This window comes from Amia ocellicauda, chromosome 7 (genome assembly GCF_036373705.1).
Source record: "Amia ocellicauda isolate fAmiCal2 chromosome 7, fAmiCal2.hap1, whole genome shotgun sequence".
In the NCBI taxonomy this organism is placed as follows: domain Eukaryota; kingdom Metazoa; phylum Chordata; class Actinopteri; order Amiiformes; family Amiidae; genus Amia; species Amia ocellicauda.
The window spans coordinates 31095486-31120032 of record NC_089856.1 but is presented as its reverse complement, the minus strand read 5'-3'; the positions used below and the strand labels follow the sequence as shown (position 1 = coordinate 31120032).

General features: G+C 36.9%; 1 protein-coding gene across 2 annotated transcripts; it reads left to right on the top strand.

Moving 5' to 3' along the window:
• The first annotated feature begins 1435 nt into the window (after positions 1-1435).
• On the top strand, positions 1436-23647 carry inpp5d (inositol polyphosphate-5-phosphatase D). 2 transcript variants are annotated; one of them, XM_066709161.1, is made up of 27 exons: positions 1436-1709; positions 5344-5407; positions 8231-8378; positions 8514-8679; positions 8978-9118; positions 9790-9880; positions 10097-10174; positions 11474-11551; positions 12613-12736; positions 13099-13205; positions 13360-13462; positions 13915-14111; positions 14495-14612; positions 14716-14812; positions 15095-15233; positions 15523-15631; positions 15924-16012; positions 16491-16572; positions 16857-16946; positions 17373-17483; positions 17690-17769; positions 18087-18174; positions 20247-20393; positions 20680-20725; positions 20964-21209; positions 21500-21954; positions 22169-23647. In XM_066709161.1, exons 1-27 carry the CDS (start codon positions 1570-1572, stop codon positions 22216-22218), a joined length of 3384 nt encoding a protein of 1127 aa, XP_066565258.1. In that variant the 5' UTR covers positions 1436-1569; the 3' UTR covers positions 22219-23647. The 2 variants fall into 2 exon arrangements, with proteins under 2 accessions (XP_066565258.1, XP_066565259.1); XM_066709162.1 differs by lacking the exon at positions 20964-21209.
• Positions 23648-24547: the final 900 nt, after the last annotated feature.

Genomic DNA, 24547 nt, shown 5'->3' with positions numbered 1-24547 from the left:
TTGCTTTTTCATAGCATGGAAAATTCGGCCTTCTTTTCATTTCTTACAGGGAAATTGAATGTGAGTTTGCACATGACAGGAATAGGAAATGTTTGCATACACTGTAGAAAACAAAACAGAACAATAACAATTTATAATGCATAGCAGGAGTTATGAAAAGGAATATGAAACATATTTAAGATGGATTTCAATCAGGTTTAAGTATCTATAAATAACACCTATATCAGACTTTGTCCAACTTGAATTTTGAACATGCATTGCAACAATTTGAGGGAAGACCCAAATTGGGCTGTTTTTGCAGCTTTGTTTACATGTGCAAACATTAGCAGACCAATGTGGCCTGTTTTTAATTAAATCCGTCATGCATTGCTTTAACTTCAAGTATGTTTATTTGAGAGTTCAAATTAGATATAACTTAATCTCTTTACGCTCTGATACACTATTGAGTGTATTTCATCTTAAATTTCCTGGCACCTTCACTGAGCTGACAGATGTGTGGTCAGAATCATTTTATTACAGCCTCTTAAACAGACGTGTGTGTTCACAAGTTGCAGTTTTGCATTTGTGCTGTGCATTTGTGAATTTAAATTTAAAAGTTATTTAAAGAAGTAGATGTCATCTCCGCTTCACCGTTATAACACTTCAGTATGTGTTTAAGTGAGTTGCGTGTGATGCTTAGACTCACTTTCTTTGAGTATCTGGCTTCAGTATAACCTAAAACACCAGAGTTTATTACATTGTAGTGTAAGCAGTGTTCATAGGAGCATATAAGTGGCACACAATTCATAAATGTCCATTGGTGTTGCAAGACTGTCGTGCATTCCCATGTTACTTCCTCCCTTTGAAATGTTATAGATTTGTTTTAGGCTTTAATGTTTTCTGCAACCCAAAGTTAGCATTGATTCAGCATAGCCAGGGACTCTAACACACTAACAGGACAAGCTGCAAGTTAGAAATTAAGTTTATTGAATGAACACAGCACAGTTGCAGTGGCATGATTTTCCACATATAGAAATATGGTGGCTTCCTTTTCATGTTCGATGTTATCAAAGTTTAGTAGGCCTTGCAGTGAAGGCAGGGCTAAATGTTCATTTCAACTGCATATCTTAGTTTTGGCTGCAAGACTTTCTTCTTATCGCTTGTTCTTCATGGCTTTTACCAGTGTAAATCTTCATTGAATTGGGTATTTGTTTATATTGTGTGATGTAGGGTCTTAAATAACTTTCTAGAGAAATGCTGCATGCTCTCAGAAATAGCTTTATCACCTAACGGAGTTTGTACATTAGTGTGAATAATAATATTTTTAAAAATAATGAATATTTTGTGTTCCTTTTTGTACGTCTCACTGTGAACTGAAAATGAGGAAGTTCAGAGTTATGTTTGTGGCTGCTTCCTCCTCTACAGCTTTCGCCTCTGTAACAGGAAGAGAGAAAAGAGAGCGAGTCACAGAGAGAGAGAGAGAGAGAGACCAAAATGACTTCAACCAGCTAGCTCGAATTCTCCCAGGTCGCTTTTGTATATATCTGGAAAAAGGCTTCAGACTACAAGGTAAAACCTGCAGAGGCTAAAATGGTAAACTTGCAGCCTTGGTACCATGGCAACATTACCCGATCGAAGGCTGAGGACCTGCTCTCCAAAGCGGCAAAGGATGGGAGCTTTCTGCTGCGGGACAGCGAATCTATTCAAGGAGCATACGCCCTCTGCGTACTGTAAGTAGCCTTTCCTTCGTGCCCTGAGCGTTCCTTGATTGGAGTTTCCTATGCTTGTTTTGTTGGGGATTTGTTGTTTTTCAGTGAGCAAGATCATGCTGTACATCCTCAATGTGGTTAGAGTGAGACTAATTACCTGCTGTAGGTAAAGACAGACACGTCCCTCTACATCCTTGCCCAGTCACTTATTTTGCATTCACATAGTTTGCAGGTAATAATATTTAGGTTGCCCATGGAATTGGGTTGAAATTTGATTAGAAAGTCAACATTGTTGTCAATTTTATGTACATTTTGAGATAATGTACTTCCACTCCACAGAACCCATCCTCAAAGAGATAGCAACCATGCAGATCTCACTAAAGAGAAGTTATTTTTTTCTCCCCACTGGTTCAAAATGTTTCCCTAGTGAACCAGCATATTTGACACTTAGATATTTATGGCACCATGTGATTAATCAGAATTGGCAACTCCAGCTCAGTTAAAACCCCACCAGAGCTCCTATGGACGTATGCAATGAACTGGTATATGTCTCCCAATCCATTTTGCACCCTTCTTATTAATTAGACAACAGAAATGTGCAATACCGGTTCAATAATTGCACCTGTAGACAAGGTGATGGTAAATCAGCAAAAAAACAGTTCTCAATTGTCATTGAACATAAGACATTTTCAGACAATTGTGCATTGCACACATTATTATTATGATTTTTCTGATCTCCTTCTAACACTTTTTATGCTGTAAGTGCATGTTATCTCTTACATTACCAAAGGTGTTCACAGCTCTGATCGGGTTCAATACTATACATATCTGGTAAAGCTTTGATTTGTGCATAATATTTTGTCATGCATTGAATAGTATGTTTCAGTTCTATTATGCCTAGTTTTTGAAAGAGACCATCTGAAAATATGCATCACCAAGGCATCCATTTGTGTAACATTTGAAAAGCTTATTATCTGACAAGCAGCATATAACAGAAGACTTGTTCTGTTTTGTTGCTCTTGAAATTAGATTTCTTGCGATTTTGTAGATCACTTTTGTGACAATGGCTTCAATTATGTGAAATTGAAATACTGGATACATAGATTGAAAGGGAAACTGGACCAGGCAAAAAGTAAAAAGTATTTGTCTTTTATATAGATGTTGTTAACGATAAAAATGTGAGAAAAGGACAGATTTCAATTACCTAAAATTATTTTTTTCTATATTTCCTTGTTTTACTTATTCAGTCCAAAGCAAAACCAGGCAATTGTTAAATTCATATCCTCCAGAAAAATTACATACTATACAATAATTCCATTATTATATATGATAATTCCATTATACCGCCTCCATTGCTTGCCAATTGAAAAATAATTAAGTTATTTCCCTCTAAAATGCGAAGATGAAGCTAGGAGTGTAAATTATCTTCAGAGTGATTGACATGTGAAGGCCCCTCTCTGGACTAACCTTAGCTACTTCGTAGAGCTTCGTAGATCTTCAGGTGCCTGTGGGCAGATTTGAAGGTAGAGGTGTGTTGTTTGCCTGTGTCAGCGGAATATCTTGTCCTGAGCATTATGTGAATATAGTGAAGCACCTAATCCCAGCAGTTGCCAAAGTGTAAGATGTATGATGATAAGTAGCTTCCTAAGGTTTACAGAATTTTAAGGTATAGGAAACAGTATAGGAATATATGACCAAAGTGCTGCTACATTGGTTTCCAAACCTGTACTCAAACCTTAGTATTGCCTCACTTCTACTTCGTGACTGTACCTTGCAGTAGTTTCAGAGGAGATCTTTTCTTACCTGAAAAATATATAAATATATGGCCTAGCAGCATATGACAGGGCTAGCACAGATATCCATCAAGAACCTGATATGCCAAATGCTGGATTATAAAGATTTCTAATCTCTGACTGCGAAGGCATGGAAACCTAATTGCCAACGCTGATCTGTGCTGTTGAATTGAATTTATTGCAAACTGAATATTGAATTAAATATCTAATTTCTTAGTGTCTATAGCTTTGCATTCAGTAAAGTATTACTTATGTAAAGTATGTACTATGCAGCAACTGTTTAATATGAATTTGTTCATTTACTTTGAATGAAAGAATTAGCCCTGTAGAGAAAACTTAGCTTTGTGTGTGTTCTTGGGAAATCACCATGGTTGTTGGCCTATTTCCAGGCTTATTTTACCATAGGAATACCTAATAACTCACTATGTGTTACAATTAGGGTAAATGGCAGGTTTATATTTAAATTAACCCAGATACAGGTTATTTGGACAATACGTTAATATGTTTTTCGGGCAAAACATGCTTACCAGCTTTACTCCATATGCAAACTATCATCATAATGTAAAATAATCACACATGAGAGCTGTTCAAATGACAACAACATTAATGTTTATTCTAAGACATAATCTTATATCAGTAAATTGCAAATGTATATAAAGACAAATGTCTTATCAACTGTACTTTTATTTAGACAAAAAACTGTTCTGACCGTGTTTATGAAACATTCACGATTAAAAAAATACCATGATCAAGATTTGCTCATAGTTAATAATAGCGTTAATTAGGCTTTTTCATCTAGATTTGTATAAGGATTTGTACAGTTCAGATAGAAAACAAAGTTTCTGTGAACTTCAAAGTATTGTCATTAACACATTATAAGATTTTTATGATATGCAATGAGCCTGTAACCACCATTTTAAATCTCCTATATACACTAAGACAAAGGCAAACCTAAAACATTGTATTTTTATATGCCAGCTCTCTACAAAAGAGATAGACACACACTAAGAAAGCCAAGTCAGGGACATTTTTAACAAACTGGAGCTACAATGAGAACATTCCTCAAACCATTTTGGTTTTGATCATTACTCAGTTCTCTAAAGCCTAGATTACAGTAGCAGTTTGTATATATTTCTAACATTAGCTGCCTAAATCAAAACCAATGAGATAATTAATCAGACTGATTTTAATCTTTTGGGGAGGGTTAAATGTATAAATAAAAGCAAACCTTCTTCTGACAGTATGCAGCTGAAGAGGCCAGATACTCTTTGCACGATACTGCTCACATTTTCCAAATATCTAAAAGACTTCCTCTGTTTACAAGAAAGGAGGATAGTATGTCCATTATGAAACATATTGGACTACAAAACTGAAGATGACAGTTGAAATGACACATTGAAGGATTTGTCTTCCTTTGTTATAACAGACCAAATCAAGCAAGTCAAGCACTTTGACCTCTGGGGTGTTGGAAAATATCAGTAGTAGACCGACAACATAAGGTACACACTGTGAGATTTAGGCCTCTGCATGATTCATCCTTTGACCTGCTAGGTCTAGTGTCAACCATAGTTTGAATCAAATAGTTTACACAGACATCTTTCTAGACCAAACCCTTTATATTTTTGAGGTGAAGCTTCATAATGTTTCACTACTGTGGACAGTTTGTTCTTAAACTTACATGTGGCAGTCCTTACTTGAGATGCAAATAGCAATCGCAGAAGGTGGTTTATACTGCCTCGTCTCCAGCTGGCTTGATTAACCCAATCATTATCACGCCCCTATCTAACGGACATGTGTCATTATCATATATCATTTTAGTTAAAAGTTGCATGGTTATATCAGTTAATATGTGTTTATTTTAGATACCAGAACTGCGTGTACACCTACAGAATCTTGCCGAATGAAGAACGAAGACTTTCTGTTCAGGTAAGGCACCCTGTTGGTTTACAAATTAATTAAGAAGGATCTTCACAGGTGCAGTGGACTCAAACGGGTCTTGTATTGCTATTTTAAGTTAGTGTTCTTTATCACAAATGCAGTTCTGCTTTTTGGCTGACTTGTGACAGAAGAGTTACAGAAGCACGGAAAGCCCAGAATGGGTCTTTTTGTTGTTGTCTTGTTTTCTTTAGTTTTTCAGTTGTTATACAAAATAAAGGTTAAAGTTGCCTATATATGTTTTAGACCAACATTTTTAGCCATTAATTTAGAATCATAAATGTCATAGCTTCATTTTATAGGTGTATGTGTGCTTCTTGTTTTTGTTTTTTTGTGGGGGGGGATTTAACCAACTGGGTGGTTAACACTTTTTATGATGTATATTATGTATATATGCTCTTATTATGATTGTAGTATTATCAACCTTATCTGATTTCTTGGTTATTTTATAGAAGATGGCTGCCAATGTATCTCCTGGGTAAATGCAAAGACCCCCCCCACGTCAATGTCAATTGAAGTGGATCAAATATCTGAACAATTAATTTGATAAAACAGGAACTATTAGTCTATGTTTGCCAGGAAAACTATACAGATTTTGAGTATTGCAGTCACCCTGCTAAGCATTCATGAAGCATTTTAATGACAAAATAAACATGTCCACCTGTGCAAAGAAAAGTGTAATGAAACTTAGTTTGCTGGACCCCCCCCCCACATTCTGCAACAAAAGTCAAACTATTTCTCCCCATGATTCATGATACAAACATCAATGTATCTATACACACACACACACACACACGGAGTCTCCTTTATTTGAGTTCACTTTATAAGTTTATAAAGTTACAAAAAAATCTGTTTATTAAAGACTAATTTTTTATACTAATATCTTATTACCATCTCTGTCAATCATTAATGCTATAGCACATACTGCTAAGACTCCTCCTCTTACATTAAGTCTAGTACAATAACAGCAGTGAGACTAAATCAGAGGATAAAGAATCAAAAGTCTACCCGCAACAGTTTATTATACATTTTCTGCATATACAGTTAGGTCCATAAATATTTGGACAAGGACACAATTGTCATCATTTTGGCTCTGTAAGTCACCAAAATGGATTTTAAAGGAAACAATCAAGATGTTCTTTAAGTGTAGACTTTCATCTTTAATTTGAAGGTAGTTACATCCAAATTGGGTGAACAGTGTAGGAATTACACCCATTTTTATAGGTGGTCCCGCTAATTTTAGGGACTCAAAACGAATTGAACAAACTATCATAATCAATTAAATTTTGAGATTCAATACTTGGTTACAAATCCATTGCAGTCAATGACTGCCTGAAGTCTGGAGCCCATAGACGTCACCAGATGCTGGGTTTCTTCCCTGGTGATGCTGTGCCAGGCCTGCACTGCAGCTGTCTTTAGTTCCTGCTTGTTCTTGGAAGACAAAAAAAGACTCTTGACAACAACCAATTCCATTGGTGTCAAACAGCAGAACAAAAGTCAAAGCTAGAACCCGACTTTCATCAGTGAGGATTGTGACATGAACAATTTAAACTGAAGAAACAATACTGTTTGTCTTGTATTGAAACTAAATTAATGACGGGGGGCTTCTTAGAGCACCTTAATCTTATTTCCACTTACCCTGACAAATGTAGCCAACTGCTCTGAGCAAGAAGTTGATTCAGCAACTCCTTTCATTTCTCTTGACATCTCAAATATTTCTTCCTCATTTTGGCTGCTGCAGTTCTGCATGGTATTTTAAATTATCCCTCTGCGTGGGTGTCAGGAAAGCCACAAGGTTCCTCTTACAGTCATTGAACATTAGATGGAAAGTCACCCTATTAAAGATGGTTTATTTTCTCTCACTTGCTTGATGTTCAGTGTTCAGTGATCTGCTGCTCTATCAAACAGTTTCTTAGGTTAAAATAAACAATAAAAGCATGCATTAATAGCAACAGATTGTTATCTAGATTGTCAAGTAATTATTTGACACAGCAACCAAACAGTTGTGTTCCTTGCTGACTCTTTGCAGATGATACCATGATAAGAAACTTTTACTTTTTTGGCATATTTTTGACATTTTATGCTATATTGCTAAATATAAGTTTCATTAAGCAGCCATATTCAGTTAGTTAACAGGTGGCCTTTGTAGAAACATATCTAGAATTAGATGTTAGAAATATAATCCATGCACCTTACTCTAATAATTGTTGTTATTTCCATTATAGCATTATATTCAACACTTTTATTTAGCAGTTTCTGAATTGATTTTAAATTATATATTGTATATATGTTTTGTCTAATGTAGCAGATGGCAAATTGTGTTTTTATTGTTCAAATGCCATTTTTAATGAGTAGTTTGGGATTAAAAGGTATTAAAATACCAATCCCCTTGATGGGATGATAAAATCATGAAACAGTTTTCATCCCCAACTTTGTGAAGCGTGATTGTTTGATCACCACACATCTGCGGTAGTGCTGCACTTTCAGTGGGTGAAAGCTTGTTTATAGGATCTTCACCTTCATACATCTTACTGACTGCTGCTGTCTTAGAGACGATGGCAGCTTTCCACCTACCTCTCTCAGCTCATTCCTCTCATGATCTATACACCATATTCTCCTATCCAATCACAAATAGAGCATCTTCCAGTTCGTTCTGGGGTTTCGTGCCCCTTGCAAGAGCAGGAAAATGTCAAATCAGAATACATCAAGAAGGAAGTGCATTATTTTACTATCGTTACGCTAAAAGCTTCAACGTTACATCCTGATCATGGATACAAGGGAAGCTAAACTGACCTGTTGCTGTGCTTTATCTAGGCCTCAGAGGGAGTGCCCATCCGTTTTTTCTCAGTGATAAGTGATCTGGTGGAGCATTACTACAAGGAGAATATGGGCCTGGTTACACACCTGCAGTTCCCAGTGCAGAAGGAGGAGGAGCGGGCAGAAGACCCCGAGGAAGAAACTGGTAAGGATTTGGTTGCATTCATCAGATCTCCAGCAAACCTTTCAAAAAACAGTAATATAAGCAATTTAAATATAGTATGGTAATATATTCTCCCATACATCTCTTATCTTAGTCTGTGCTGCTTTTGTTCTGCAGAGCCAATAAATATCCCCCCTCAGCTCCCACCTAGAAATTTCTTTCCCGTGCCGTCAAATAATGAGAGCAAGGAAGTCCAGAGTGAGCCCCCAAAAGGCACAGAACTTGTCCGACCCTCCATCTCTGAAACTTTCCTGCAGAAATTTCAGAACCTGGACACCAGCAGGTATGTGATTATCAGACAAGATCATCAAAGACACAAGGGTTCATCTGACAGAGTGCTTTTGACTCTTTTTATTGCATCCTATTAAATGACATGAAATTCTGATCTTCCCAGACACAGGGCTATAAAAGTCATGATTTTTCAGATGTGTCTTTCTAGATTTTCTTTAGAGAACTTTCTGTGGAACATCTCTACAAAAGTCTCAAGTGTCTCAAGTGTCCTTTGCACATCAGTCTCTTGAAAATGTCAGGTTTTAAGATAAAGTGTCCTCCCTTCTCTGTGTCCCTGTGACATCTTCTAGTGTTCCAGAAGAACACCTAAAAGCCATCCAGGAGTACTTCAAGGTATCGGTTTGTCTAGATGCAGAGATGGTTCAAAATGGGAACCCTACCCTCCCCCATTTGAAGAAGCTAACAAATGGGCTGTGCAAAAACCTGAACAGGTAATGACAAATTCTGTGTTCACTGGATAAAGTGGATGATAAATTGATTAAATTAATAAGGGACAATGTGTACATACAGTCTCCAAGTGAATTTGATCACCCTTCAATTCTGTGAATAACAGGTCTGTTTTACTGTGGCAAACCATGCACAGTGTTTGTGTTTTATAGACAGCCAGTCAGTATTCTTCAGCCATATTTTATTAAATTTGCATGCTTTGTTTGGAGCAGGAGCCGCTTCCTCTAAGTGCTGTAACGGAGAGAAAGACACATGCATTGACTGTTCTGTACTTGCACTCTTATTTGTCTTTGTAAAACCACAGTAGCTGAAAATAGCACTGGCAGTTGAATAATAAGGCTATAATCACCATTGAGGCTTTTGTTGTTTCACATAAACAATTTGAGTTTTGTACAGCACTTTCATATGCAAGAATTAAGTCAACATTTTTACATTTTCATCTGCATGTGGACCGTTTTTGTAAAAAAGACAATAGTAAAAGAACAGAGATAAAAAGAGTTGTGAGTATTAAGAGACACATCCATCTCTGTGATGAAAAGGAATGGGGGAGCAGTTACATTATCTAACACTGTTTAAAAACATCAAAACTCAGTGTAACCATTCCTTGAGGAGAGCATATGAAATAATTAAGCTGTGTGCGTATGTCTGTTTGCAGTGAAATTACACGTACTTTGCCCACTCTGGAGTTATTTCAGAAGGCATTGGATCAACAGCTCTCCCCTGGTTTAGGACGCCAAAGGAGCCAGGTAGTACCTGTTTTTGAATCACAATGTTGAAAGCTATTATAGACTAAGGACTAGACATAAGCTTTGTATTGTATATGCAAATAGTCTGCTGAGGTTATGCTAAATTATGTTCTCTATAATTTTAATATGACACATACATTTTGTTTTCTTCTGTAGTATAATTTTTCAGTCTTTTAAAGTGCATTATTGAGCAATTCATTTTTTTTTTTATTCTAGGTTTCTGAGTCCAGTTTAGTGCCTGTCGCTTCTAGACTTGAGCAGTTAACCAAACTGCTATACTCAATAGAAGACAAGGTAGGGTCTTCTTCAGCCCTTTGTTTGGGGGGAGGGTGGGTAATCCATGAACATGATTCTATGATTTCGATGGTATCAACCAACAGGAAAACAATAGGAACACTTTACATTTTAAATGTGGTTGGCTATTTCATAAGTGCTCTATCACAGAATTAAAATGCTCTGGTTCTAGGGCTGCAACAACTAATCAATTAAACCAATAACGTTGACTATTAAACATCGTTGCCAACGAATTTAATTGTCAATTAGTTGGGTCTACCTGGGGCGCACCCCTGGAAAGTTATGTAAGTACAGGAGCACTTTACATTGCACAGCGCAAAGAAAGACAGTGTCCTGCAACATGTGCAAAGCTGAACTGACATGGCACGGAGCAGCTGAAGAGAAAGCACATGGCCGCTGCCACTGCATCCAACACGTCATAGACCGTCATCCGAAAAGATGTCAATCAGGGACATTGCGCATCCGTTAAAACCGCACTAAGTACACAGCCTTTCCCGTCTCTTGATCTTGATGGTAAACGACACAACACATTTAAACCGTTTGAGTTTGCAACGGGGCTGCTGAAGAAATAAGCAGCTGTTATATCATTTTTACTACACTTCACCATAACACAAAAGCAGAGTGCATGCTTCAACTGTTAATTTGAAAGTGCAACTCTTTGTAAATAATGTAAGTCGCATGTTTGTTCATTATCTGAGCTTTACCACTTTCTAGAGTTCTGCTTCCTTAGACAGTCGGTGCCATTCACGCCCAGCTCCTCCGCGATATCTTGCCGGTATTGCGATATTGTCGGTCTATTTTGATGTGCTCTGTTGTCTAGTTTTTCGTGGTTAGACACGCAGATGATAAATTTTCCCACCGTCTTTCACTGGTCGGTGTCGTTTTTATATTATCTCTCTCTCATTTCAGAAAAAAAACATTATACCAATACCTTCGTCCGGTATTGGACTGCCATTGAAGCTATTTAATATAGAAAAGCCTGTAAACACTGAACTGAAAGCATTTTCTTTATTTTTCATTATCAAAACAGTTTTTAACTAAAGACTGGATTATTTTAATCTGATTAATCAAAGTAGTAATTGTCAGATTAATTGATTAAATTGTTGCAGCCCTATACTTCCAAATTCAAAGCACCCTCAAAAATGGTAACATTTACAAGAAAATATTTTTACAAAGAAGTGATACAATAAAACCAAAATTAATAACCATACACTTTTATTTTATTGTATTCTTCCTTCCTATTATAACATGAGTATATATCTGTTGCCCTTTTAATAACCTCCTGCCCTCCCCTTCTAGACAAAGAGTGCTGTGTTTGAGTCTGTTGGATATGATGGTGGCCATAGAAAGTCGTTGATACCTCCTGTTACCTTTGAGGTAATGTATAACAGGTTTTGTACTCAGTTATATTTATCTTTGTAGGGCCCTAGGATAGTCACATCTGGGGGAATAAATATATTTTGCACATAGAATTGATTTCATGAAACATCTTCCCATTATTTAATTAGCACATATCAACATCTTTCTATTCTAATCTATATATTACACAATAAGATCAGAAGACACAGATCAACTTCACCATATTTGTTAAGAGTTAATAAATTAAAATTGTTGAAGGATATTAAGCAGGTGCACCAGAACATTGGGAAATATAACAGTATCTATCTGGGTCCCGCTGATTGCAATAATGATAATAATAATAATAGCTGCTAAGGATATGATTTAAGTGTTAATTCTCCCAAGATATTACTAAGGCACCTCTGTGTACAAAATAGTCTGGGTTTTCCAAACAATTATTTGGAAAATAGTTTAATAATGCTTAAAACTTGTTCTAAGACTGTGTCACTATCCTTGCCTCCAATCCTTTAATTGAACTGTACATTTCAATGCAAAACCAAAGGCAAATGAGATGCAGAAATTCTGCTGATATTTGAGATACTGTTGGTATACAGAATTTGGTGAAAGTTAGTTCCTCTGTTTGAGACTTGAAGTATATTTGATTATCGGCACAGAATTAGCCTCCAACGTCACAGAGAAAACCACACTCTGTATGTCACACTGTATGTTACAAAACTTACCTGGGTAACCTCATTTGTTTTTCTAGCCCGTGGAATGTTTTGTTCTGTACATTAACGCTGTTATTCACCAGTCTAATGCGGTTGTTAGTTTTTTCTTGTTTGCTATTATTATTATTATTTGTTTAGTTTTTTCTCCAAATACCAGTTCAGGTCACCTTTTGCTTGTTGTTTGGCATGTAGTCAGACAGTTTTTATAGACACTTTACCAGTTTCAAATGATACATTCTAATAGTAAGTTATATTTAACAACATTAATATTGTCATCAGATGCTTCCAGACTGATCATGCTTTTCAAATCAGGTTTTGGGTGCATGTCAAGGAAAGTGAAAATACTTATTTCAGCCTCATGTCTTTGTACAGGTCAAATCAGATTCACTTGGCATCTCAACAAAAATGTACTTGAAGGTCGATGTTGAAGCTGGAAAAGTGATATTCAAGAAATCCAAAGAAGGATCAGAGGACAAGTACTTCATGCACAATAAAAGTAAGACCTTAACAAGACAATAGAAACATATTGTAGACCATAGGTTCCCAACATGGTCCTCCCTACCCTGCTGGTTTTTGTTCCAACTAAGCTCTCGATTACTTAATTGAAGTAACAATCTGCTTCGATTTTACTTTTAAAATTGTGTAATAAAATAGTTGGATACAATTATATACTTAACTTAAAACCCCTACTGTTTAAAAACATTTAAAGGCTCTCATTTACTTGTTCAAGTAATTGAGATCTTGGTTGGAACAAAAACCAGCAGGGTAGGGGTTCCTCCAGGACTGGGGTTGGGAACCACTGTTGTTGACTATAGCCTCCTGACTCCTCTCTGATTCCTGCCGCTTTTCTGTGTGTAGTCTTACAGCTCGTGAAGTCACAGAAGGTCCATACTAGACTCGTGATTGTTGTGGAAACAGAGAAAGAGAAGGTACAGAGGAAGGAGTATGTCTTTGAAGACTCAAAGGTGAGGCATCATCTGGACATTACATAAAGTGGTCACTTTAAAGGGGTTGATAACTACCTTCCAAGTTAAACTCCAAATTAGAGACAATCTGGTTTGTAAATATTGTAATATACATTGTAAAGGAAGGGACAATCATTGTTTTTTTTAATTACAGAAACGAGAAGGATTTTGTCAGCTCCTTCAGCAGATGAAGAATAAACACTCTGATAAGCCTGAACCAGACATGATTACAATATTCATAGGCACATGGAATATGGGTCAGTATCTCCAAACATTATTTTTCTTGAATGTGAAACCAAAAGTGATATGGTTTCAAAATAATGGTGGTCTGTTCAAAAAAGCCCACAGGTCAAAAAGTGTATTAATTATGTAATATTAATCTGGATGATATTTTATTACTATTAGGCTAATATGACATGTTGTAATATTCTTATTGTATAGAATTATTTGGACATATGCAAGATGTATAAAATGGTTCTGCATTATGAAATCAAAAACATATGGGGGGACAAGGCCTCAGTAATATGTATTTAACAATTCCAGACCACGCAAAGCAGAATCAATTGGGATATGTGAAATGAGAGAGAAAATTGCTTTCTCCAAAATTTTTCAGCAATTGAAAAATGCAGAGTGTTTGGTAATGGACTCTGTTATGAATGTTAAGCAGCCTAAACTATGTTTATGAGTGGAGATGATTTGATTTTCACAGGCAATGCCAATCCTCCTTCCAACATTACATCGTGGTTCAAGTCGAAGGGACAAGGGAAGACGCGGGACGACACAGCTGACCACATCCCCCATGACATCTATGTAATCGGGACACAAGAGGATCAGCTCGGAGAGAGAGAGTGGATGGACGTTATAAAAAACACTCTGAGGGAAATCACCAACATCAGCTTCAAACCAGTAAGAAACACCATGTTGGAAGCATCTTAACTAGGCCGTGCCACAGAAATATCAAGATACTTTGAAATGTTGGGCAAAGACTGTCAATCAGATGGACAGAAATAACATTTGTGTTTTCCTACTTTTTTAGCAGTAGAAAATGATTACAGTCTTTAAAAAATGACTTGCAAATTTGAAATAAATGGAATACTGATTTACTATGATGTTATTAAAGAAGAAATTTATGTTATAATCCAAATTCTTTCCTGTGTGTCCTACCATGTGTATGTTACAGCATTTACTATGCAACTATGCTACTATTTACAATTTTCTATACTATATTGTGGATATAGTTGACCTTACACCACATGATCTCTCATTGTGTATGCCGTGACTTCCTGTAGGTGGCCATCCACACACTGTGGAACATCCGCCTGGTAGTCCTGGCAAAACCAGAACACGAGAACCGCATCAGCCATGTGTTCAGTGACAGCGTCAAGACAGGAATTGCCAATGCCCTCGGTGAGTGACCTGCAACCCACAGGGAACAAAGAAATATATTTGTAATATATGGTAGAAATATGCAATGCTTACACTTTGTTTTTTCCACATTTCTGCTGTTCAGGCAATAAAGGGGCGGTGGGTATTTCCTTCATGTTCAATGGTACATCGTTTGGATTTGTTAACAGCCATCTGACCTCAGGGAGCGAAAAGAAACTGAGGTAACTACCAAGCATCTAATACTGAGAATGACTTATGAGTGATTGGAAGGTATGCAAACTAAGGTAACAATAGGGCAAATCTGTATAACTTAATAAAAGTAAGAAGGCCAGGTAGACTGCAGAAAATCTTGGTCATATTTAAGATCAGTTCCAATACTGCACCTACCTGATTGATGGGAGATTCCATTTTAATTGATGGTATGGTAAGCTACTCCAAGCACTGACAACTGTTTGGGTCAAGTATGAGCAACACTTAAGCTCTTCCCTGTGATTTTGTATCAGACGGAACCAGAACTACATCAGTATCCTCCGTTTCCTCAACCTGGGAGATAAGAAGCTAAATCCATTTGACATCACCCATCGATTCACCCATCTTTTCTGGTTGGGAGATTTAAACTATCGCATTGACATGCCTTCAGTGGTAAGTGGCCAACCTGTATATTAATTATGCCGTTGATAAAACTAGCGGAACATGATTACATGATTAGTTTGTAGTACGAAGTGTTATTTCTTTCAGAGAAGGTATTCTAACATCTGTCTCTCACAGGGGCACACACAAAATCAGTGACCAAGATTTTAGATATCAGCATGGAAAAAAAAAAAAGACGCCCCCAGAGTATTTATTTAAAAAAAAAAAAAAATCTGTACTAGTCAGTGCTGACATCATCAGACAGGAAGAACCACTATTTTGTATTGTTTCATTTTGCCAGGAAGCGGAGAACATTGTGACAAAGATCAAACAACAGCAATACCAGGAACTCCTCAGCAAAGACCAGCTCACAATTGAAAAGAAAGACTCGAAGGTGTTTTTACATTATGGTAAGATATGAAGTAGAATATTATAATGTTATGTATTGTACTTCAATCAAAAAAATCTTACCTGGCTTGGGGGGAATTACAATACGAAAATATACCAGACAGAAAAATATATGTATTTAATTATTACCCTGTTAATACCCTGGAACATTTTCTTTGAACTTCAAAAAGTAGGCTGTCATCATGTATTTCAAAGTGTTTATGTATATGTATATATATTCTGTCACTGAAGTGGAAGTGTACAAAAAAAAAAGTTTTGTTTCTGATGAGCTAGCAATTTATGTCTTTTTTCCAGAGGAAGAAGAAATTACATTTGCCCCCACCTATCGCTTTGAGAGAGAGACACGAGAGCGCTATGCCTATACCAAAGCCAAGGCCACTGGGGTGAGTTTTCATCTGTTTCTCTGTGTATCCTTTTCAGAACAGCCCCGCAACATTACTGGTTCATTCCAAAACGTTCACTTCCATGGTGTTTATCTGAACTCATCGTTTTAATACAAAATTAGTAGTAATTAAACACCAGTGTATTGAATATAGATACAGCTCTGTCTATTTATAACACACAGACTGTTTTGAACTGACCTTTTAATACAATATAGGTAATTCAATTAAAAGTAATTTTGTCAGCATTTCAAAATAAATCTTAATTAAGACATTTTAAAAAGAACAACTTTAATGCTTTAAACTTTTGTTTTTTTTTATTTTCTTTTTCTGGGGCCTGATGTCAGTTATGCAAATTTGAGTTGAAAAGAAATGCATGTCAGTTTAATTGCATGACCATTGGTCTGCACTCTTGCCTAATGAGGAAGTGTGTGATGATCGTCTGAGACGCAAATAAAATTGGTTAACGTTTTCCTTTCAGACAAAGTATAACCTTCCATCTTGGTGTGACCGCGTCCTTTGGAAGTCCTACCCCTTGGCATATGTTGTTTGTCAGTCATATGGTTAGTATTTCAAGAAGACACTGTCCTGCAGTTTAACATTTCTGTATATAAGGTCACTGAGCCAGGAGTCGAGAAACATATATTATTTATTTATAAACTGCAGAAGTATGTGTATTGAACACCGTTTCTGTAAACAATTAAATGGGTTAATGTCTTTGAAAGTTTGACATGACATTGACATTTAAATCTCTATCATTTTGTTTGATATACGCAAATGTTTTCTTCTAAGCAGGTGGTTTAAACCATCTATTCCACCATAATGATAACGTTTGCTGTTTTCACAGGGTGTACCAACGACATCATGACAAGTGACCACTCTCCGGTCTTTGCGACATTTGAAATTGGAGTGACTTCACAGTTTGTCTCCAAAAACAGTCAGTCCTTTGTTTCCGTGTCTCTGTCGATCTTATCTGTGAATGTTCACAATAATCTTTGTAGGGCTCTTGTTGAAATTAAAAATAGGTTTTATCAAAAGTTTCTACATGGTATGCTATAAAAATCCCCTTTTGATGTGTATTTCCTGATGAAAAAAATAGAGATTTGGAAAAAAAAAAACGAGATTAAAAAAAGCTTTAACAGAATGAGATATATACTGAACACCTTAACTGGTCTCAAAGACAGCAGATTAGAGGATGAAGCGGTTGAAGATGGAAGATTAGAAATAATATTGTTATTTCCAGTTAGCAAACAAATATATAGTTATATAGTTCTTCAATACATGTAGTTTTACCATGTACCTTTTTATGTATACTGCAGGATCTGTTTTCATCCCCCAGCTTCTTGATATGTGTTTCTTTCAGACCCCAACAATGAATCTCAAGGTGGGATCAAATTCATGAATTGTGTAGCCAACCTCATGACAAAGTCCAAAACGAAGTTCTCCATTGAGTACCACTCCAGCTGCTTGGAATGTAAGAAGCTCAATTTTCCTGATCTAGGACTGACTAAGGACAATTTGCTGATTGATGTTTGCAGAAACTATTGTCACAACACTGCCTAAAATATAGGCATTTGATTGTGTATTAACAGCAGCTAGTAGCATATAACACTTTTTCTGCATACTGTAATGGTGCTTCTTGTAGGCCATGAAGCTTGAGTTGTTTTTTCTTTTGTTTAGCTTTTGTTAAAAGTTCTGAGGGAGAGAACGTGGAGCATAAAGAAGGATGTCTAAAGGTGCGATTTGGATCACAAGTGGAGGTAATACATGGTTCAGTTATAATTATAATATACATAGAGTATAAGTTAGCTACTGTTTGGAGATCCATTATAAAGGATGTCAACTATGAACTTTCACTCCATTGACTCCATATTTCTCACTAATAAAAGTATACTGTCTTTAACCATGTTTATGTCAAATGAATGGTGGGGAAAACTTTCAACTACTTTTATATCTATTCAACCATTCAGTATTACCACAGCTGTGATATTGGAGAAGTCAAGCCACATCCAGAGAGCCTGGATTTATGAATTCTGATCAGATCTGTGTTCATTCTGGACTTGTTTTCTTTCCCCAGCTTACTCCTATCATTTCCGACCCTGAGTATTTGCTGGACCAACACATACTCATTAGTGTGAAATCTACTGACAGCGATGAGTCTTATGGTATGCGTTTGGGGATTTTGTGTGATTTGAGGCAGGGGGAGTTTTCTGCTAGTGTCATTTTTTTACATACTATACATAAACCACCGGGATTGTTATATCATGATTAGGGCCCTATGTTTTACACAACCAACTTTTGTAGGCTGCAGCTGACTTTCTTATTCTCTCAGCGCAAGGTTGTCATCTAGTCTGCTTAATTAAACCCTATTGATTAATAATCTCCCTTTTCCTTTAATCATCTCAATAAGTAATTCTATTAATGTGCATTGGCACGTTGATTAAGTGGCAGCAACGGACATTTATTTAGTCATGCATCCCTTTATTACTAATTTCTTTGAATGTGTAAATATTTAAAATGTTTCAGTTTACTAGTAGGAACAACACAAGTTGGTAAAAACACAGTACAAAATCTGAGAACAATTTATATAAGATAATGAAATCATAACATCAATGCTGTAACATTTATGAAAAAGAAAACATTAAAAATGGAAGCAGCACATTAAGTGTCACTTACAGTTTCAGTTGGTTACCCCTGCCTTCTTTCATAGATGTGTGTTGTTCTTTAAAAGAAGAAAGACTCCTTTCAGTATCTACAGAATTGGTAACACCTGACAAATATCTTTTAGCCTTTCGGGTTATAGAGTGAAATAATTCTTCAGCTTTCATCCAACATGTATTTAAAGTCATTTCACTCTTTCAGTCACAATCAAATCCTGGAATACAGTATAATGGTAGGGCTTCCTTATATAAACTACAAACATTGCTGTGAGTCGAATATCCTTACTGCCATCACTAAGTTATGAGCCGGTTAAGTATGTATTTATTAATTTATTGCATCAATCCAGGTTGTAGTAATTAGTCAGTTTCTCAGAAATTACATGGGCGGATTTTACACATGGTTTTGTGCTGAGTAGCTCTTGTGCTATTGCTGGGTATGTATTTATTAATTCTGCAAAAGTATTAACTGTTTGATGGACTCTCACTTCCTGAATTTGAAATTTTAAACTTTGCACATATTTAAGCATTTTTTTCGAGGTTCCTTACCTCTAAGGTACATTTGCATTTCCTTTTCCCACAAAGCCCACATAATCAGGGATGTATCTGGAATGATATTCAATAGCAGAATGCCAAGGGTCCCATTGTGTTATGCATGGCTCAGGTGGCAACTTTATAGGTACAGCCTTGTTGTTGGATTGCTTCTGTCAGCTGGTCTTTAAAAATGTTAACATTTTGTAACAGTTGCAACCAGCTTGTCTGCTTTTGGCAAATTATTTGCCCAGATATTGCTGGCAGAGACTATTATGTGGGCATCACAAGTCAAATCTACTGTTTGGCAGTAAACCTCAAAGAATGTGTTTGTACGCCATTGAACTAGTGCGTTTTTTTAACTCTTTTGTTGACAAATGATGTGTTCCTAGTAGTATACTGAAACATTTACATTATTTACACATTTGAAGAAATAATATAGAATGTCATATTAGTAATAAAAGGATGCATGTCCCTATAAATAAATGTCCGTAGCTGCTGCGGCTTAATCAACATGCCAGTGTGCGTTAATGGAAGGACTAATTGAGATGATTAAATGCATAAAGAGATTATTATTCTTTGCCTTGGAAGTGAGTCTGCCAATAAATACATAATAATCAATTCTAAACAATACATGGATTGTGTAGTGTACTATATGTACAAGTGAAGTGCAGTTTCAGAATGTAAAACGCAGGGCCATAATCAGGATGTACCATGAAAATGGAGTATAAACCATTACATTGATTTCATATTGTTAACAAGAACTGTGCTGAACTTGATCAGGATGAGGCTACTAATAAAAAGAGGTTCATGATCTTGAATTTGCTTTTGACAGCCATCTCAATATAACTTTAACAGAAGTAGCAAATGAACCTGAATGTGACGGTATAATCATTTTAAAATATGAAATAAATCCTCTTACAATTATTATTTATAATGCTAAAAGATATAGCTTAAGGAGGGACTTTCTGCTGTCGTATCTATGCACTCACTTTTCATACTTGTGCTTACTTACATGAGCTGACACTTCCTGTTTCCTGACCCTGCAGGGGAAGGCTGTGTCGCTCTCCGCTCTGCCGAGTCGTCCTCCACAGACTTCATCATTTCGCTGACTCATCACGGGGAGATGACTGGCACTTTAATTGGTACCATCCAGTTGCGCACTTCAGAGGGCAAACAGACCGAGAAGCTATACGGTGAGATCAGAGTGATGCAGCTGTTTGTGGTTTCATTGCCAACAAAAACTACGCAAGAAGATACAACATCTCTCTGTATTTGACAGTCGGCTCTTTCATGTAATGTTTGAAATGTATTGTTACTGTAGTTGCTGAATGAATTATGTGAATTACTTTGCTTCTACTGGGAAGTTAATTTTTATTTTTATTTGTATTACAAACTGCCTTCATGTGCACCTATCAACATCACACCTATAACAGAGCAGTGAGCTCACCTAAAAGTGTTTCTCACCCTTTGTGTTTGCAGATTTTGTCAAGATAGAGAGAGACGACACTGCAGTGTCCAAGGGCAAGTAAGTTTAACCAAGGAGGAGGAATTAAACTATGATCTCAATCTCTCTCTCTGTTTACAGATTATATGTCCTTGAGAAGTTTTCTTTTCTGGTTGCAATGTGATGTAGTTACTCCTGATTAGATGAAGCAATACAATTTACCTTGTGCCAAATGTTAAAAAGAGAAGAACCATTTTCTGACACTGAGATGGGGAGATGGTTTACCCAGTTCCTGGATCTGTCTCTTTTTGTGCTCAAGGTCACCTCACTCCTCTCCAACTGACATCAGTAATCCCAATTATATGGGGGTCGGTATAAAAGCTGGGATTCCTTCTGATATGATGCTCGTGGGCGGCTGGAGCTATGACATGCTTCCTAAAAGTAGCCCACCAGGCGGAATAGGGGGCAAGGAGTCCTCCCCACCAAATCGCTCCCCAATCTCTCCCAAAAAGATGGGTCCAGGAATGGCTGTTCGCAGTCCTCCAGGAAAACCACCTGAACATATGTGAGTACTCAGTTTCAAAGTTGGGCTTTGACACATTGCTTCATCTTCCCAGGAGTAAACAATCATAACAAAGCAAGCAAGGTTCTGTCTGTTCTTGGGCATGAGGGACTAATGTTTAAATAGAAAGTGTTTCTTTAAATGAAAAGACAGATGAAACACTGGTACGGTTATTGTGCAGAGTGTGTTAACAATTCTTTTGAAGAGATATGTTGTTGTCTGCTGTTGATGTTCTGTGCCTTGCTTTTCAGTCATTCCCACATTCATAGCCCTACATCGCTCTGTCCCTGCAGGTCAGAGGATGGGAGACCCCCAGAGATGTTTGACAATCCTCTGTATGGATCCAGGGAAATGCCAAAGTTATCAGGCCGCAAGGAGCAGGACTCCCAGCGGCCCAACCGCAAGGATCAGCTAACACCCCAAGATGCTTTCTTTCCCTTCCCAAAGATCCTGGAGGTGGAAGGAGAACGCCCACCTCCTGTGCCCACCCCCCGGAACCGCTCTTTTACCTACTCGGAGACAAAGCCTCCCTGCAACCTTCAGCCTCCTGGCCTTAAGAAACCGGTGGTACCATCCCGTTCTGATTGCGGCATACTGCCAAAGATTCCCCCTTCCCTTCCAGCTAAGTCACGTCCTGATCCTCCCCCCACCAAACCAAGGGACTACCGAGAGAGCTCAGAGCTGCCCAGCAAAGGCAGGCCTCGTGTAGATGGCCTTTTAAGACCCACCCAGACAGTTTCCAAGGAAGGTAAAGGTTATTCTTGAAACAAACTTTCCCCATACAAAACGTTCAGAAGGATAAGCTGTCACAGGGAATTGATGTATAAACTGTGAGATTATGTGTGGGTCAGAGCTGAGACAATGTCTTGCACTGAAATTTGCAAGGATTTACTAACTGATTGAGATTATTATTATTATTATTTACAAGCTTTTAATTGTCTGTGCTTTTCTTTTCTCCTCAGTGAATCAAGAAGCGGTTCAAGTGTCAAAGAAGGGACGTTCAGTTAAGTGAGCTCTGTTGTTCAGGCTTGGTCAAGGTTAACGGCTGCTTTCTCTTCTGGGAACAGTAAATTAATATGGACTCCATATGCAACTCCAAAGACTGGACTGAATAGAATGAAAAGACTATATCAAAATATCATAAGACCTAAGACATCTCACCAGGCCTCTTCCTACTGTTAGTAAAATTGGACCCTGCCACAGCAAGACATAGACACCAAATCCTCAGTGACTATGTATTACTTGCTATTTCTCTAGTTTCAATATCAAGTTATGAGTCTGTAATAAATGCAAAACAAGGTATCGAACATCAATCTATACAAAAAGTGAATTAATCATTAAAAACAATAACAAATTTCATATAATTACATGTGTATACTTACTATATAAACATCATAATCTAGTTGTAGTTATTACAAAATCTGTTTACTAAAAAAAGGCACTTCTGAAGATGCCATTTTCAATTACAGACTGTAAAAGGGAAAAGCGATGTTATGTAAGGTATCATAAGAATGTGTATTTAAGTAACTGTAGGGAATGTACATCTTTAGTACTGAAGTAACTTCATGATGTTTTCAGCCAGATGTTCAGCAAAATCAATACAGATCAAAAGTTTTATTTTGTTTCAATTTATTTCAGTTATTGCCCCAGCACTAGTCTTTAATTCTAATATGAATCCTGGAGAAACAAAACACAATCAAACAATATTTCTACCTTATGGAGAGGGACCCTGCTACTGTTCTTGGTGTCTTGGCACAAGTTATTCTTTCTTCAAGTGGTTGGCAGTCATAATGTAAAAAGTAACCTGTACATCCATCCCTGTAAGTGTGTGAATTTCAGTGTCAAGGTAAATACATACTATGTCATTTCCACCAATTTGAAGGCAGTTCTGTACTGCTGCACGCTCGACTGCAATCCCATTAATTTATTGTTACATTGCAAAGTGAAGGTATTTTGGGGGGACAATCAAATGTATATTATAGCACTTTGAAAGACACTTCACAGTTGCTGTTTTGTAGGTTTCATTTATGTTTTGTAAGATTCACTTTTCTGATGCTCAGATCCATTCACATACATCTTCTGAAAACCAGCTCCAGGTATACGAAAGCTTGCTATATCGCAACAATTATTTTTTGCCTGAAAATCTCACTACTGTGACTTTCTGTGGAGATGAGGTACTACCAACCCAGGTAAAAACTGTCCGCTGTTTGCTAATAGAGTATATTTCTTTGATAAAGGCGAGGAGGCATGTTTGCTCTTGATTTCTGCAGAAGACTGAGAAGTTGACAAGAGTGGAAGCTTACAAACGTTCTGTGCAGGTTGCAGACAATTTACTTTTGGAAGTAGAAATGTGATTATTTGTTTTGCTTACAGGTTGTCCGTTGTTTCATACTTTTGTAATTATAAATGCTGTTCTCTGAAAATAAAGTCTAAAAACAAAATATCCAAAAATCTCAACATTTTATTTATTTATAATTTACTATCTCAGTTGTTTTCCAGTTGTCCTGATAGCTTCTGTTGTTGACTTTAGCAGTACACTTTTACAGCTTATCTGCCAGAAATATGCCAGTTAGCAACATTATTAATTGTTAAAAATGCCAAACCGATAAGAGAAAATCTCAAACATGCTAATTTAGTCATGATTCTATAGGTTTTAGTTTTTTGTGACTGATTGCTGTATTTTTTTGTGTTTTTCAATCAATAGAATTAATACTTTGTCAGGGAAAAAAAAACTGCATAGATGATTATATTGATTTTTTTATTATATTTATTGTATTTTTTTTTTAATATATATATAAATAGTATTTACAAGTGTGACTGTTTTGAATGTGAAGTAGAGACCTTGCTGCAGTCAAGAGTTTCACTCATATGACATTAACCAAAAACTATAAAAGCATTCGGTCGGTCTGTTATCGAGTGGCGTGGGGTGTGTTTCCGGCTATGGCACTCTTGCCCTGGTACAGTCTGAGATGCCCCCCTGTGGTGGATCATGGTCACTTTTTTCTCTAGTGTTTTCAATGTTGTGAATGGAAAAAACAGCTAGGCCTGAAAATGTCCCTCCTATTGTTGACTTGTCTTCAGGGAATCAGACTATTTACCATAAAGTTTAGTACTTCATGACCCAAGGATTTCCTCCAAACAGATTTCACCCCTGATAGCCAACAAGAGTAGCTTGAACAACTATCTCTAAACGGAGAATTTTTTGAGGGGCTACAAGTTATAGTACTAACAAACCTGTGGAGATGACATTGCTATTTAGTGCTCAATACCAAGTGAATGAATGCATAGCTCTTAAGTCGCACGCATTGAGGCTCCATCTCACGCTCTCACACATTGTCGCT